A 17,983-nucleotide genomic window follows, 5' to 3' on the forward strand; every position below is an offset into this window, starting at 1 on the left:
TTCCTGGTGTCTATCCATGGTAGCACACCTGTGACAAGCTCTGCCTTGGCTCCTCCCTCAGGACCAGTGAATATTATAAAAGAAAAGATAAGTGGACTCCCAGCATTCTATGTAATATAGTATACCGAGGGTGGGATTGTATGCACCCATGGATAGGCACCAAGAAAATGCCGGCTTGATAGCCTGTCTGCCAGTTTCTACAGATGAGAAAGTTGCCAGGTCTACTCTGTAACATCTCGTAAAGGCATGTTGGGATGATCATGATGCCACCCTTTAGATCGGTTTGATGGATATGTCTGCTCTGGCTGTCCAAGAAGCAGAAAACAACCGGGTGGCATACAGTCCAACTGAAGAGTTAGCCTAGCCCTGTATGCCTTCTTAACCAATTTGATTATCCATGAAACTATTGTACTAGAGCAGGGATCTGCAAACTATGGCTTCCCAGGTGCCGCAGAACCACATGTCCCATGAGGTATTTTAACCGCTTTCTGACCAGCCACCGCTACCTTATGTGGCTTCGCCTTTTGGTCACTAGGGGCGCGGGCTCCCACGATCACTCTTGACAGAGCGAGAACTGGGATCTGTGTGTGTAAACACACAGATCCTGGTTCTTTCAGGGGAGTAGACAGATCATGTGTTAAACATCGATCTCTCTCTCCTCCTAGACAGTCCCATCCCCCTACAGCTAGAACACAGTTAGAACACACCTAGGGAACACCGTTAACCCCCTGCCAGTGACATTTATACAGTAATCAGTGCATTTTTATAGCACTGATCGCTGTATAATTGTCAATGGTCCTTAAAATGTGTCAAAGGTGTCCGATATGTCTGCCGCAATATCACAGACCCGATAAAAATCGCTGCCATTACTAGTAAAAAAAAGAAGAAAAATGCCATGAATCCACTATTTTGTTTGGGTACAACTTCACACGACCGCGCAATTGTCAGTTAAAGAAACACAGTGCTGTATCACAAAAAAATGGCCTGTACTTATGTACTTATGTACTAAGATAGTGTCTTAGTACATAAGTAATATCGTCTTCCTGAAGAAGGTCGAAATTGGATCTGAAAAGATTGGCAGGGCCCAAGGCTTGGAGATAGTAGAGGAAGGGGAGAACTTACCATGTACCGTTCTAAGTTCCACCCGAGGACAAAAAATAATTATATTGTCTTCTAATCCCAGATCCTGAAGTTCTGATACTCCCTAGCCCGATGCCATTGCCACAGAAAAAAGTTGTTTCCAAGTGAGATTCCATAAGGATGCTGAATCAGATGGGGCAAAAGGCTGTTTGGATAAGGGCTCCAGACCGATAGAGAGATCCAAAGTGAGAAAGATTTGTTTTAATGGGTGGGATTATTTTCTTGACGGCCTTGAAGAATTTGATTATTAAAGGATATTCGGCCCGTCTCTTGTGGTCACAGCAGAGATTGCCACCAGCTGTACTTTTAAATTGCTTAATTCTAATCCTAAATCACGTCTGTGTGCAGAAAGTCAAGGAGTTGGGAGGAAGAGGGTACATCAGGGTTGAAGTTTTGCCATTAGCGATAAATATAAACTTATTCCAAACCTTGTCATACGTATTGTTCGCTGAAGGCTCCTGCGCTTTGAGCAGAGTTGAAACAACTCTGGAGGAACATCCTAAGCCCTTGTACACACGGTCGGAGATTCCGACAACCAAATCCATCGCATCTTGTCTGAAACTGTTGCATACACACGGTCGGACAAAGTTGTCGGAAAATCCGATTGTACATAACGTGATGACGTAATTTCGTTATGATGGGACTAGTTCAGGCTAGTAGCCAATAGCTTTGATGTAGGAATTTGATCTGAGCATGCGTGGCACTTTGTCCGATCGGAATTCTCTACACATGATCAGAGTATGTCCGATCGGAACATTTTGTCGGAAAATATTTCTGGCAAGTTGGAAAATTTGGTCCGACGGATATTCCGACAGAAACAGTCCGATGCAGACCACACACAGTCGGAATATCCGACAAAACGCTCCGATCGGACACATTCCGTCTGAATCTCTGATCGTGTGTACAAGGGCTTTTTATTAAAGTGGTTGTAAACCCTTATGTCGCGTACACACCATCAGACTATCCGGCGGACTTAGTCTGGCGGACAAACCGGCGGACTGTCTGAACGAGCGTACCTGCCCACACATGGTACTTTTGTGGCAGACTATGTGCCGTACTTTTGAAATGAACGGACTTGCCCACACACACGGAGGAAAGTCCGTTCATTTTGAACGCGGCTCCAGGTAGCCGGGACTAGCGAAGGAAGCGTCGCTGGCCCCGTCACCTGGTATGGAGTTAAAGGGGAAGCCCTACGCAGAAAAAACAGCGTGGGGGCCCCCCTAGTTCCATATGAGACCCTTATCCGAGCGTGCTACCCAGCCGGTCAGGAAAGGGGGTGGGGACGAGCGAGCGCCCCCCCCCCCCGAGCCGTACCAGGCTGAGTGCCCTCAACATGGGGGGGTGCTTTGGGGAAGGGGGGCCTCGCGGCCCCACCACTCCAAAGCACCTTGTCCCCATGTTGATGAGGACAAGAGCCTCTTCCCGACAACCCTGGCCGTTGATTGTCCGGGTCTGCGGGCGGGGGGCTTATCGGAATCCGGGAGCCCCTTTAATAAGGGGGCCCCCGGATCCCGCCCCCCCCCCATGTGAATGGGTATGGGGTACAATTCACTTGTGAAATTTAAAAAAAAAAAAAACACAACACACAAGAGTTAAAAATAATTTATTGCACAGCTACGGGGGTCTTCCATCTTGGGGGGTCTTCTCCGCGGACTCCGCTATCTTCTGCTCTTTTACTAGCTCTTTTACTAGCGGAGGAGCTTTCTTCTTTGTGGCCGCTCGGGGTCTTCTTCTGACTTTGGGTGTCTTGTCCCCCTCTTCGGTTCTTCTTGCTGGACCTCGACATCTTCTTCTAGCTCTTTTACAAGCGGTGGCCCAGTCTTCTATCACCGCTGTTGCCGCTGTCTTCGTCGTCACCGACTTCTGTTCTTCTCTCCTTCTCTTCTTGAGCTGTTGACTTGACGCTGTCTCTGGCCACAATGACAGGGATGCGGCATGCGGCGACTTATATAGGGACATCGCCGGGTGATGTCCCCGCCCATTATGATGTCACAGTCCCAGCATCCTCATCCTCTCTATATGATGCATAGTAGCCCATTACCTTTGCTGGGAAACAAAGAGGAAGTAAAACCCATCAGGGTTTACTTCCTCTTTAAAGCCTCAGGTTCAAGCTAGGAGGATTCTGATGGGTGTGATTCCTTGAACCAGAAGAAAGGGTATCAGAGGAATATTTACTGGAGGCTGGACACTAAGATATATTGCCCTAGGGAATCATGGATCTCCCTGCAAATATGGCAGGACTGTTATCACTGTTATTGTTGATATTGTAAGTCTCAAGAGAAATTTCAAGGTAGGAGGCCAGAGGAGACTTAAATTAGATTGTATACCCAAGGACTTGATGGTATCTATTGCTTCTGCCCAAGGGTGAGGTAGATGTGAAACAAACATTCACAGCTTGGTATTGCTTGCTGTAGCAAAAGAATGCAGTTCAGGAAAGGTCCACTGGCCCACAATCCAACTGAATAACTTTGGTTGTAGGGACTATTTGTTGGGATCCAGGAATCCTTTGGATAGGTGATTGGCGTTTGTATTTAAGTGGGCGGGAAGATAGAATACTTTTAGGTCCTTCAGAGTCCATGAGATGGGTTTCACTTCTCTTAGTAAGAAACTGTTGTGGGTTCCGCCTTGGTGATGTATGCATTATATTGCAGTTCTATTGTCTATCTGAATCAAAATGGATTTGTCCTTGATCTGAGAGAGCAAATGCTGTCGATGTGAGATAAACCCCGCCTGGATTTACAAGATATTTGCGATGATGTCTGCCGCATTAAACGCCCATCTCTCTTGAACTAGCATCTGGTTGCAATGTGCTTCCTAGCCTATTGCATTGGTAACTGTGGTCCAGAAGACATGCCTTAACCACTTCCCGACCAGTTGCAACAGTTAGGTTGGCACAGCTGCGCAAGCCATTGTAGCTGTACGTCGGCTCTTTAAGACGCTGTAGGAGGCACGCACGCATGCCCGCAGCATGTCCCCAGAGCTGATGTGCTTGCCCAGTGGGCGCGGGGCCCGCCAGGCACTTTCAATCTCTCGTGACAGAGCAAGAACCAGGATCTGTGTGTGTAAACACAAATCCCAGTTCTGTCAGGGGGAGAGGAGAGAGATTGTGTGTTCCTACTAAGTAAGCCACATTCCCCCCAAATTCCCCCCACAGTTGGAAACACACATAGGGAACACGGTTAACCCCTTGATTGCCCCTAGTGTTAACCCCTTCCCTGCCAGTGACATTTATACAGTGGCTATTTTAGCTCTGGTCACTGGTCCCAAAAACCTGTCAAAACTGTGCGATGTGTCCTTCGCAATGTTGCAGTCCCGATAAAAATTGAAGATCACTGCCATTACTGGTAAAAAAAATAATAATAATAATAAAAGAAATGCCATAAATCTATCCCTATTTTGTAGACATTATAATATTTGCGCAAACCAATCAATATTCGCTTATTGCCTTTTTTTTTTTACCAAAAATATTTTGGGGATATTTATTATAGCAAAAAGTACACAATATTGTTTTTTTTTCAAAATTGTCACTTTTTTTTTGTTTAAAGCGGAAAAAATAAAAAACGCAGAGGTGATCAAATACCTCCAAAATAAAGCTATATTTATGGAGAAAAAAAGGACATAAATGTTGTTTGGGTACAACATTGTATGACCGCACAATTGTCAGTTAAAGTGACGCAGTTCCGTATCGCAACAAATGGCCTGGTCAGGAAGGGGGCAAATCCTTCTGGGGCTGAAGAGGTTAATGGACGTGGCTTTACAGGCATCCCCCTCTTTGTCCACTAGTGCAGACCCCTGTGCATCAAACTTGCTTGATGTATGGACTGGGATAGACGGTTTGCTCCATTGCTTCAGAAATTCTAGATAAATATGCCTGAGGTATCCACGTGTCCATGGGACCATCTGGATACAAATAGACAAAAATCCCTATTAGGTTGAGTTAGCTTTGGGGCTATTATGTAGGACCATGTCCTCACTCTCCTTATTTTCTGAATGATCACCCACACTTTCTGAGATGGCAGGGACACTGTCCCTTTTGCGGTGTTGAATAAGACGCCTAAACTGGAGAAAAGATAACTCGTTTGATGATTTACCATCCAACCGTATCTTAAGAGTGTCAGCCAAAGCATCCACTTGTGTAACACTAACTGGGCTGGATCTTTTGATAAAAGGAGGATATGATCTTGTTAGTGATAAGAACTGAGACCCAGTTCTCCTAAAGAAGCTTGGATAGTGAACAGAAGGCTCTGAGGGAAGTACAGGATCCAAAGAGGAGACTCTGGAATTGTAGATGGACCTGATTGACCAAAAATCTCAGGTACTTCTGTAACAGTTGTAGTATGGGTGCGTGCAAGTAAGCATCCCTGAATCCCCGGTTACATCTAATTCTGCTGTTCTGACTTTCCCCCTGTGAGGCGGGAAATGGCTTTCTGTAACCTTTCTTTAAAAGAATGATTTACCATAAAAAAAACTGTATTTATACTAATTTTGTTTTGACATAGTGTCAGCTGCCCGTAGTTCTGACCACAATACCCATATAGTATCGAATTGTATCAATCGCCCTCTCACCGGTCTGCTGAGAGCCTTGACTATATTTACCCTCAAGACATTTTGATGAATCACTGTTTCCATGTTTTTGGTCCATGCTCGCTGGGCTTCGGATAAAAATGAAAAGGCAATTGCTGACTTCCAGGCGTTTAGCTGCCATTTGGTAAGCTCCTTTAAGTTGGGGACTATTCATCTGTCTAAAAGGATCCTCAATGGAGGCTGTATCATCGAATGGTGAGATTAAATTCTTTGTTATACAAACCACTGCCTTGTCTACCTCCCGTGGACCGTCTGGCATTGCAGAATATTGTGGATAAAGTTTTCCTAGGCAATTGAGAGGAATAATGTCTCTGACATCATCCATCAGAGTAAGCCTATGTTTCCACTATTGAGACCTGAAAGTTGTGCATTTTTGCCACAATTTTGATGTGATTTGAAACAATGCCTGTGTATTCTTGAGGTCTATGGACCTCAAGTCCCATCAAAGTGGGGCCAAAGTAGTGCAGGGACTATTTTTATGTTGCCGTGATGAGAGTCACACAGATATGAACTGTACTTATTGGAAATCATGGGGAACAACCTATCATGCGACTTTGCAGTCCCAAGTCGCATGACAAGTCACTCTAGTGAAAACCAAGCCGAAAGAAGGAAACTTACTTCTTCAGAAATGGGAAGTACATCTTTGACTTCTCAGATGTAGTGCCGGCTTCCCCCCCAGCCAATAGCTGGCTTTACAGCTTGAACATAGGGCTGAACTAGGAAAAGGTTGAATTCTGAGGGCCAAGCTCTTCTGAGTTATCCTCAGATGGCTAACTATCATCCAGATGTCTAGGAGAGATCCTTGCTGTGTGGTGAGAGGATTCTCTCAAGGATGGGCCAGAAAGAGTTAACTTCTCTGGAGGAGGTTGAGCTAATTACTGCAATGGAACTGCTGTTGCTCATTCCACTATGTAACCCCTGCCCAACTTTTGAGTAGGACAGCTTACCTGTTAACCCTCTGACTCTCTTTCTGCTGCATGGACTCTAAAACAGCTTTTGCAGACCAATTGGTTGGTAATGGGGTGGCCCCGCATGCTCGGCATTTAGGGATTTGAGAGTTGGTGAATGTGAAGAACTATGTCTTTTCACTTGTGAACCCTCGCCTCTTGCATGGTATCCTGATCTGGATGGGGCCCTGGTTGGGGCCTTCATAGGTTTGTTTGTCGCCTTGATGTCCGCTTGGACTTTTTCTGGTGTACAAGGCTGAAATACATAAATGTACCAGCATAAGTGCTCTCTTTTTTTTTACTCACCTGGATGACGGTCCCTACCTTAAATGTTGGAGAGGGTCTTGTGTGGCATACTGCTTATTTTAGTCAGCAGACAGAAAAAGCAGCTAAAAAAAGATAAAGGGATAAAGATAAATCGACTGGTATTTCAGCTGGAACAAGGAAACAGTATTCCTGAGTAAAAATAAGGAAATAAATTACATTTACCATTGGCAAAAAACAGGTTCTCCTCCAGGAGCTCGCCGCATAGGCAACCTACTCAGATGACAACAGGATGCCATGCTGAAAACCCCCAGTAATAAACAATGGAAAGGGGAGGGACATCTGTGGAAGATACAACCCTCTAAAAAAAGGATTTTGACAAACAAGCGCAAAAAGTGTAAAAATGTTCCCTATTCAAGATGGCCGCCACAACCTCAAGCCAGACCATGCAAGCACGGCCAGCGGCACTAGGATCTATGCAGCCCGCCCGACTCAACTCGGCCCACTGAGCCAGGTCATGACATCCATGCATGCGCAGAGCAGACAGGAAGACACTGAGGGACTCAGAAGAGTCTGCACAAGGTGCATGCTGACCACTATAGCAACCAGGAATGAAGGTACAATATCACAAGGAGGGGAAGGTGGTGGGGGAGGAGGAAATCGAAAAAGAGAGGGAGGAATGCAAAAATAGGAAAGTGAGAGAGAATAGATGACAGGAGAGAGAAAAAAAGGATAAGGCTAAGGCCCCTTTCACACTTGTAAACTAAATATAGTGCCGCTTTACCGCCGGCACCTGCCCGCCCCAGTGTGAAAGTAGCCTTAGTGAAAAATAGATATAGCTGATTTCTCTGCTGCAGGCTTGAGCAAATGCCTGTATATAAATGCAGATAGGAATTCTCAATTAAGAGACAACTGCTGTCCCAAAAGGCCCACAGAAGATGTCGGAGCATTCTTTCAGTAGTTTTGTGGGGATGAGGTCAATAGGTGAGGTACTGTCACGCAGTTTATTAATGATGTTTTTTGCTGTGTCTATGGTAATTGGGGATAGTGAAAATTTCGGTGGTGCAGACATCCTCTTTATGTATTTGCTGGCTGAGGTTGGATGTTTTCTTCTGACAAATTGTTTCCCTGATGGTTTTGACTTTATCGATGAAAAAATTTGACAGTTTGTCACAGTAATCCTGGGATTCACTTTCTGGGGGTTCTAGGCACACCGGATTCATTGATCGATTAACCAGTTTAAACAGTTCCCGTGGTTGGTTTGTGGCCGATGAGATTGTATATGAGAAGTGGTCCTTTTTGGCTTTGTAGTTAAAGTGGTTTTCCTCTGTGGTATTTCTTCTCCATGTTCTTTCCGCTCTTCTGCGTTCTTGCTTTAATACAGCGAGGGAGCTATTAAACCATCCAGAGTTCTTCTTCCTGATGAGATCCCTGCGTTTTGGTGCTACCGAGTCTGCTGATTGCAGCAATGCCCTGTTCAGGGTGTTGAGTGTTTCCTCCGTAGAGTGGTTTAAGGTTATTGTAGTTATCTTGTTGGACAGAGTGGATTTGAAGGATTCAGAGTACAGTTTTTTATGTGATCTGGTCCAGTGCGTTGTTGTTACAGGATTCCGTTTTTCGTTGGTAAAGTTGGTAGCTATTTTGAATTTGATGGCGGGGTGATCCGTCCATGGCAATGTTATGTTGTCAAGTATGTTGACGTCAATGTTCTGTTTGAAAATGAGGTCCAGGGTGTGTCCTGACCCATGCGTGGGAGTCTTTATCAGTTGCTGGAGACCCAGTTCTTCTAGTTGATTGATGCAGGCAGTAGCAATGGGCTCGTTTGCCCAAAGGTTGAAATCTCCGAGTGCCAGGAAATTTTTTAATTTTAGGGTGTGCATTGCAAAGGATTCCGTGAGGGGTGAAAGAAGATTGGACTTTGGTCCCGGTGGTCTGTAGCACAGTAGAATATGAGTGGTGTCAAGGGGTGTTGGTTGAAGATGTAGCGTCAGGGTTTCCATAAAAGGCACTGGGTTCTGAGATGATGGTTTAGTGAGATCCAGGTGACCTTTAAAGATCACTGCTAGGCCTCCTCCTTTTTTCCCTATCCGGTGTTCGGTTAGGATCCTGTAGTTTTCCGGCACCAATTCAATGAGGATGGTGTTGCAGTCAGACGTTAACCAGCTTTCGTTGATGAAGAGGCAGTCTACATTGTTCTTGATGATGAAGTCGTGTACTTCCAGTCTATGTTTGACTGCAGACTTGGCGTTAATCAAGGTGCAATCTAATTGTAGTGGTCGAGTAGATGTCTTCCTGTGGTTGGGAGCTGCTTGTCGTCCGGTTTTTAATAGTTGTTCTCTTTGAAGTATTTTTTGTATGGAAGATGGCAATGTGGTGTTGATGTTCCTTAGTTTGTGCAGAACTTCAGCTGAGTATTTGAAGTAGCACATGGTTTGTGGATGCTGTTGATGGTACTATGGGCCTAAGATGATGATCCTGATCAGGGTATTAATCCTGAGGAGGGGCTAGGTATCAGACTTGCCGCCGTGCTTGAGGCTGTTAGCGCGCAAGTTGATCAGGGGATGCCTATATGGATGCGGAAGGAGTTGTATTCGGTTGCTGGCTGTTCCGGTCTGCGCTCAGAAAAGAAGTCTGGCTGTGATCTGGAGTAGTTGTCCTAGGATAGCGTGAAAAATGGAATGGAGGCCGGAGGTAGGGGTATGCTAACCTACGGTTGTTCCAGATTGTTCCAGAGGAAGGTGAAAAAAAACCCTGGCAGTAGCAGCCAAACGCACCAGTGGGGCAAAAATTCCTTCCTGACCCCCTGTAGGCAGTCGGACGGAGTCCCTGGAACAATCACTAGGGGGGGGGAGTGGAGGTGCAAACTTGCCTGGCTGCGGTGGTCCCCGTTAAACACTCTGGTTCCGGTGAATCTGGCTTGCTGTCAGCCTGACGTTTCTGGAGAGCTGTCAGGTTTCCCCTTGCAGTGGGATCTTTAAAATGGAGGGGAGGATGGAGGTAGGATAGAGGTTAGATACTCCTGTCTAAACTCCTGTTTTCAACTCCTGGTTATTAACTTTAGTTCAAAAATCCACTTGTGTTCACAAAATCCACATGCAGGCCACCATCATGGAACAAGCTGGAGCAAGTCCGAAATTCAATTTAAATTCATACGAAATACGAATTGTCGTTAGGTTCGTTAACTTGTACGAACGTTCTTTACGATGAATTTAAAGGCAAAAATATAGATCAATATGACAGTCGATGCTGATAGAAGTTTGGTTTTTATCCGAAATACGAAATTCCGTTGAAGAATTTCCTATCCGAAATACGAATTTTCTTTATATGCGTTCACTTTTCGGTCCAAATTTCGTTACTAGAGAACAACATGTTATTGGTTGACCAATCAGAAGTTTTCTTCTGATGCTGAGGCCTACAGGGCAGGCCTGATCATTGACTTCCCTTTGTGGGTTTGTTAGTGTAGTGGAGCAGATCACACAATTATTTGTCTGTGCATCTGAGCGAATATCTTTGCAATCCTTAGTTTTTCATTGTTCGTTTTAGTTTATATCTGTTGTAGTTTGCGAGTGTATCATCTGTTTTAGTTTCTGGTTTTATTTGTTTTTTGGTTGGTTTTGAGAGTTCATTTTTTTTTTTTCATTTCTTGTTTCATTTAGTTAATATTTTGATATTTTCTGTTGGTATAATATCTTTTTGTACATTTGGTGATTTTGGTGTTAGTTGGCTGCAATCAAAAATCATATTTTTTTTTGTCTACATTTTTCTAACTTTTAAAGGAAAAATTAGCAGCAAACAAGGCCAAAAAAGCAGTAAGAGTGCTGCTGGGAGAGGGAGAGCTATGAGCTGTGTACATGGGCAGCAGGTGGGATGTTCTGTCTCTGCGCCCTCTGAGCTCAGCTCACCTCCCATAAAGCTGAGGCGAATGGGAGTGAAGACTGCTGATGGTAAAGAGCCTGGCAAACAGCAGACATTTGCACGTCGCCAGCTGTTCCAGGATTTACCTCCTAGAACCAGCAGCACAATTCATAGCAAAAGTGGCGCTACCACCTCTGCCACTGCTGCTGGTAGCATGCTGCCCATTGATACCTTTTATGGAAGAGGGCAGGCCAAAGAGCCAAAGCTGGAGATCCTGGCCATGCAGCAGGAAACATGTCAGGAGGCAGAGGCTCATGATGATGTCACCGCCACCATTGCTGCCAGAGCCATCACCATCAGCACTACAGGGAGCTTGGCAGTTTTCAGCAAAGAGACAGAGTTTACTGCTTCTAATGATCACTGTTTCCTTGGCAACGTGAAAGAGGTGGAAGCAGGCTTTCTTGACATTGTTGTAGACAAATTTAATTTCCAGCCCTCTACCCATGTTGGCCCCACCGACAGCCCAGAAAGTATCTCCCCTCAGTCCCCACTACTTTTCTCTCCTGAAAAGACCCCTGCCCAAGTGCTTTCTAAGCCTGCAGCATCAGAATGGGCCAATGCAACCATTAGGCCTCAATCCATCACAGCACCCAAAATACCTGGGATGTTCAGGTCTCTTCCTCCTGCTCCTGCCGAACCTCAGAAAGAGAGTGTGTCCACTGCAGTGGAAGGGATTCCGTCAGGCAGTGTCCGAGGTGATGGCTGCCGTTCCAGCATTTGGCAGCATTTTAAAAGAATTGGTGTTGGTCAGAAGGCCAAATGCAATCACTGTGGCAAGGAGGTCAGCCGGGGCCGAGACATAGGGCATCTCAGTAATAACCAGCACATGCGTGTGCACCACCATGCAGTGCTGTTAGGGGAGAGAAGTATTACGGCCACTCCTCAAAACACCAAAAGGGGAACCAATAGTGGCACTGCCACAGCCAACATGACTGCCAGCACCACCAGCCAGTATAAGGCAGAAAAGAATGCTGTTACCATCCCGCATCCAATCCATACCAGCCAGGCCACCCTGGAAGATTTTGGTGGCTTTCAGAGTAAGGGTATGTCTCGGGCGCAGGTGCTTAAAATAACACGCCTGATTGGCCAGCTCATTGCAGTTGGAGGAGCACCTTTCAACATGGTGGAAGGTGAGCCCTTCAAGCAATTGATGCAAGCACGTAAGACCTTCAGCCAAACTGTGGTGCCAGCCTTATACAGGTCTTGCGTCGGGGTGCTCAAGGAGGAGATTGGAAGGGCAGGTGGACAGGCAGTGCACCTGACCACTGACCTGTGGAGTGCGTGTAGTGCCCAGCATGCCTTCCTGTCCCTGACGGCACATTGGTGGCAGGCCAAGGTGTCCCATGATGTAGTTCATACATCTGGATCCTCGTCAGCAGTTGACAAACAGGGGCACCTGCACACCTCGAATGTGAATCTGCGCTTTTGACCATCTGAGATTTCAGAGGTCCATCCCAGCTGGTAAGAGTTTATTCCTACTGGTGGAAGGAGTGGTCACATACAAGCGAAAAGCTGTCTCCCCACGTGGTGTCTTCTTTCTACACGCTTTTTTGCTGTCATACAAGACCAATATATGTGGACTTTTGTATTTTGCGCTGCACCATTTGTATAATTTAATGTGCCAGTAAGGTGTTTTGTGTATTGCTCCTTGAGGTGTCCAGCTTGCAATAATTTGTTCTTTTGATACATGTGAGCGCTGATTGTTTCTTTGATTTAAATATCTGCAGAAAATGTTGTTGCAGTGGTTTAGACAGGCAGACAGGCAGGAACTACTGGATTAGCTATGTTGTCACTGATGGAGGCAGCAACATGGTCAAGGCTGTAAGGGATGGCAGCTTTGTGGGTGTGCACTGCTCAGCCCACCTTCTCCACCAGGTGGTAACTGACAGTTTTCGGTTGGTGGAGACCATTTCTGGTGGCGATGGAAGGCTGTCCAAAGTGGTGGACTCTTGTCGAAAGATGGCTGGCCACTTCCATCGGAGTGTGAGGGACAGCCACCTCCTCAGGGTGGAACAGAGGAAGGCAAGCCTCCCAGAACATTGCCTAAAACAGGATGTGGGGACTAGGTAGAATTCAACCCTAGCAATGCTGGAACGCATCCTTGAGCAGCAGAAGGCTCTCCATGCCATGGCCTGTGATCATAACATTGGCATAGAGAGACCTTTAGGCAGGGAGGACTGGGCCATAATTGGGAAGATTGTGGCAGTCCTCAAACCTTTCCTCTCTGTCACAGAACACCTAAGCCACGAGGATGCCAGCATTGGTCATGTGCTCCCACTCTTCAACCACCTTCAGAGCAAATTGGATCGGTTCAAGTCAGCTGAGGAACCTTTGCCTGGTGGTGGCCCTCAACCTGATGTGTTGGCTCTGCTAAACACATTTCTGATGGAGTTGGGCAGGCACACGCAGGAGTTGACCGCCTCTTGCCCAGAACTGATGCTGGCTGCCATGTGTGACCCTCGTATCAAGGGCAAAATGGCTGTGCAGTGTAGTGCTCTGACAACATGGCGGGACAGACTAATCGACAGGGTGTGTCAGAGGGAAAGGTAGATGGTAAGGCTGGGAGAAGAGGAAGAGGAGGAAGAAGATATTGAAGACCCCCTCTCCCATGCATCATCTAGTGAAGTGAGCAGAGCTCCTGCCAGCGGAGCATCTTCTGTCTTGGCTGAGGCACTTGACACCCTAATGGGAACCTCCAGCATAGTGTGCCCCAAGAAACCCATATCAGCAAAGGAGGTTGTCATGTCTTATTTGTCAGCCCCACCAGTGCATCCCACCACAGATCCAATGTTTTTTTGGCAGGAGAAGAGCGAGGAATGGCCTGCCCTCGCAGATATTGCCAAGGAGCTACTGTTCTGCTCTCCGACAAGTGTCCAGAGTGAGCAGGTATTTTCTGTGATGGGAATCATCCTGTCACCCCAAAGATCCCAGTTGTCCCCCCAGCTAATGGAGCAGTTAGCATTTTTGAAAATCAATTTGCCAAAGCTGGGGTACCCCTCCCTCACTCTGAACATTCCTTGAACCGACTGTCTGCAGCAGAGATGGCCATTTGGTCTTAGTTGGTCCCTGTCCCTCCACACAATCCCCCCCCCTCGCTTCTCATCTACCCCTATTTGCTTGTGACATCATCTGGGATGGACGAGAAGAGAGAGGGGCCACCAGGGAGGAACAGAGAGAGAACTTATTACACGCGCTTCCTGCGCTACTCTGCATGCTGGCTCTTAAACGCTGTGCCTTGATGTTCCCCAATGTGCCCTGATGTTCCCCAATGTGCTCCAATATGCCCTGATGTGCCCCAATGTGCTCCAATATGCCCTGATGTGCCCTGATGTTCCCCAATGTGCCCTGATGTTCCCCAATGTGTCCCGATGTGCCCTGATGTGCCCCAATGTGCTCCAATATGCCCTGATGTGCCCCAATGTGCCCTGATGTGCCCCCCCATTCTTATCATTTACACATATGACTGCTAGAATAGATAAAAAGACATTTAAGGAAATTGATCAAAATTGGAGCGAACAGAATCTGGAGCAGTTGCCCATGGCAGCCAATCAGCTTCTCTTCAGTTCATTCTGTTAAGATTTGAAAATGAAAGAGAGAAGCGGATTGTCTCCCATGCACCGCTGGTCCAGTTTTCGCCTGCTCCAGTTTCGACAGATCCCCCACACTGTTTGGGGTCACTGGGGATGTGCGGAGAGCACATGTGTGGTAACACCAAACAATTTCCAGTGACCCCGCACATCCCTGGTGACCCTGTATAGTGCGGTGGATCAAAACTGGAGCAGGCAAAAACTGGAGCAGCTGTGCATGGCACTCATGTGCTCATTATGAGGGGCTCCCACTATCCCTGTGCTGTGCTGACTTCCTCCTGGGGCTGTACCCCTGCTGTGCTCAGTATGTCAGCACAGCACAGGAATTTGGGTACAGCCCCAGGAGGAAGTCAGCATAGCACAGGGATGGTGGGTGCCCCTCATAATAAGCATAATGAGTCGTCAATGCGACGACGACTGATTCGAAAATTCGTAAACAAAAGTTCGTATTTCGTACAAAATTCAGACGCATGGCAATTCATATTTCGGATCCTCCCGAACGTACAAATTTAGGGAAATTCATACGAATTTGTGATTTCATATGAAACTAATCGCAAATGTCTACAGAACAGTAGGGGTTCTGATGGTTAATTAAGTAGGTAGGCCTTAACACCAATCTGGCCAGGCTGTGTTTGGAAGTTCTGCCTGGTCATGTAAATGGTGAGGTGCACATGACAGGCCAGAACCAGGTCTGGTTGGATGTTTAGGTATCAGCCTTCTCTGAACCAATCAGTGGGAGTGCCAGAACCCACTGAGGAGTCTGGGAAGGGGTACTTAAGGGGTGTGGGTCACATGTTCGAGAGTGGAGTTTGTGAGACCCGTGGGGTCTGGTCTGGTTCCAGGACCGGGGTAGCCCCATGAGGGGTCCCGGTCACGGGGTGTTCAATACCCCACAACATGTTCCTGTGCAAGGCCCCTGATAGACCCGTCTGGTCTGGGGTAGGGATCCATCTGTTCCCGAGTCTCGGACCGGCTGGTCCAAGGAGCAGCAACTGAGGGAGGATTCAAGGTGTCCGGGTGTGCTCTTGGCTTGGAGAGGCACCACAGCTCATGGAAGTGACCGGGGAGGACTCTTCGGAGGAGGGCCGGCAAGTGGCATCCTGGGAAGTACCTGGTTACAGAGTTGGGAAGGACATTGACAAATTCACACTTTTCTAGTACCATTGAGGAGATGGGAAACATTCCAGGTATTGAGGAAAAGGTTCCTGTTCACCTGTAGTTACAAATTGCCCACGTTCACGGGACTGTTTCAAGTTTTTGAGTCAATGTGCTGACTGCTATGGTCTCTGGCTAGAGATCTGTTTAGCCTTGAAGTACCCAGCTGCGAGTGGTTACTCTCTGGGTGGAATTAGAGACTTTGCTAGACCTGCAGTTAAAGGTGCCTGAGTTCTTCACCTGTGCCCTCTGTTCCCTAAGGCCGCGTACACACGCGGGGACTGTTCGCTCAACTTTGTCCGCTGAACAGTGTTTCAGCGGACAGTCCGCTCGTGTGTGGGCTTTCAGCGGACAGTTTCAGCGAACAGTCTGCTGAACAAGGTTTTTCGGAATTTTCGAAAAACTGTCCGCTGAAACCTTGTTTCAGCGAACAGTCCCCTCGTGTGTAGGCTTGTTCGTCAAACAAAGTTCCGCGCATGCTCAGAAAGAATTTATACGCCGAAGGTTGCATTGCAGTGTATAGGACGTCGTTTTCTAGTCCCGTCGTACGTGCCGTTCACGTCATCTCGCACGGTTTCAGCAAACTGTTCGTTCGTCGTGTGTGGCCATGTCCGTCCATGCTAATTTGGAGCGGACTGTCCGCTGAAACTGTTTGACGAACAAAGTTGAGCGAACAGTCCCCGCGTGTGTACGCGGCCTAAGAGACTGTATTGTTTGGAAGTTATTATCACAAAATAAAACCTTTTAAAGAGGACTTCATCTGTGTCAGTGTTCAAGTTGTTGGGTATCAACCCTGGGAACCCCTAGACGTGGAAGAACAGGTAACTGGTAAGCCCAACAAGTTAAGGCCACACAGCAAAGGTTGTAGCCAATAAACTACTAACAGAAAAGGCATCAGCAAATGGGATACATACTACTGACTTTAAGGTCAGCCGTACATGGTGCAAATTTCTGTCCTGCAACCAGAGAAATTTGCACGATCCCCCCATCAACACAGTTAGTGCTGACAGGAGAATCAGCAATTGTCTTCTTCCAGTGGGGGTGCAGGTGGGAGAAGCCAATGATTATTGTTAGTGGCCATACCAGCCACTTGCGATAATCGGTAGCGAATCTGGTATGACTGTTTATACCCAAGTTGGTTGATCTTGCCCATTTATGGTTTGAAATTCAGCAGGACCAGCCGAAAAATGAACTATGTATGCCCGGCCTTAGTTAAAGTGAAACTTTTTGTCAGAAAATTAAGTCCTGCAAGATGACTTCAGGCCTGCCCCTTTTGCAGGTAAAGCTATGTAAAACATTAAAAACAAGTGACTATATACTGTTTAAAATCCAGTTATACGCTGTCTCCCCCTGCTCCGCACATGCTCAGTTGCTCTCCATTTTTAGGCACTGCTGAATTTGCAAAGGCCGATCTACTGACAGTCTTAAAGTGGAATTAAACCCTCCTATTCTTTACAGCCAAGGAAGCTGCCTCTGTTTGATCTGCAACTGTCATGGCGCTGCACATGTAATCAGTTATTACACAAGCTATTTGATGGTTGGACAGTTTGGTTGAGGACATAAGCAAATGTGATAGTTAGCAATCCCGACATTCCAGAAATGTAACTGCTTTTTTGAAACCATTAAACTGATGTGTTTAGTTTTGCTTTATATTTTACTGCTATTCAGGGGCTCTGGGCTTCAGCAAAATGGCAGCACTTAGCAAGAAGAAACAGGAGCAATGCTGGAGACAATTTACAGCACACTCTAATTTTGGTAGCATAATTATTCATGTAGAATGTATGTTCCTTACTAAAGAACATAATTTTTGTGACGTTGTTACGGGTATAACAGTTCCAGATTAAGTCTGTTGTGCTTATTTTTCTGTTTTTACATTTGGCTGCACTTAGGCTTTGCTAAAAATTCAAGCATTGTGCCTTTAAACTTGTATCCTAATGGGGTTTTTTTTTGGGGGGGGGGGGGGGGTTCATCATGCATATTTCTGAGCAATAATTAAAATATTTACATATCTGTTCAATTTGCAGGTTTGTGGGAAGTGTAAGAGAAATGGAGCTACTGTTGGCTGTGATCGGGAAGAATGTAGTAGAAAATACCATTATCCATGTGTGACTAAAGCCAAAGGTATAATTATAAGAGATGAGGAAAAAGAGCAGTATATGTAAGTCCCATTTATATTCAACTTTTTTAAGCCATGTATGATATGGGTGTCTTTTTAGGGATTCTTAGCAAAGGGTTATCAAGGAGTAAATCTTGCCACTGAGGGAACCTTTCTGCTATATTAAATAATGTCACATGGAAGGTGTCTGCTTTTAGCTTTAGCCAGTGCTGATCCTATTTACCGTAGCTTTTTTCCATTTTGGATACAATAAAGGAGGGTTATAACCTTTGTCA

General features: G+C 46.3%; 1 protein-coding gene across 1 annotated transcript in view; it reads left to right on the plus strand.

The window, feature by feature from the left end:
• The window catches only part of LOC143984196 (PHD finger protein 6-like), a 238,071-nt gene extending 220,317 nt beyond the window's left edge, over positions 1 to 17,754 (plus strand). Inside the window, exon 3 of the mRNA XM_077484489.1 lies at positions 17,617 to 17,754. Coding sequence (XP_077340615.1) covers positions 17,617 to 17,754 — 138 coding nt within the window. The remainder of the gene's footprint in view (positions 1 to 17,616) is intronic.
• Positions 17,755 to 17,983: the final 229 nt, after the last annotated feature.

The sequence above is a fragment of the Lithobates pipiens genome, unplaced genomic scaffold (assembly GCF_037356315.1).
Source record: "Lithobates pipiens isolate NorthernLeopardFrog02 unplaced genomic scaffold, aLitPip1_a1.2 Scaffold_16, whole genome shotgun sequence".
Lineage (NCBI taxonomy): Eukaryota > Metazoa > Chordata > Amphibia > Anura > Ranidae > Lithobates > Lithobates pipiens.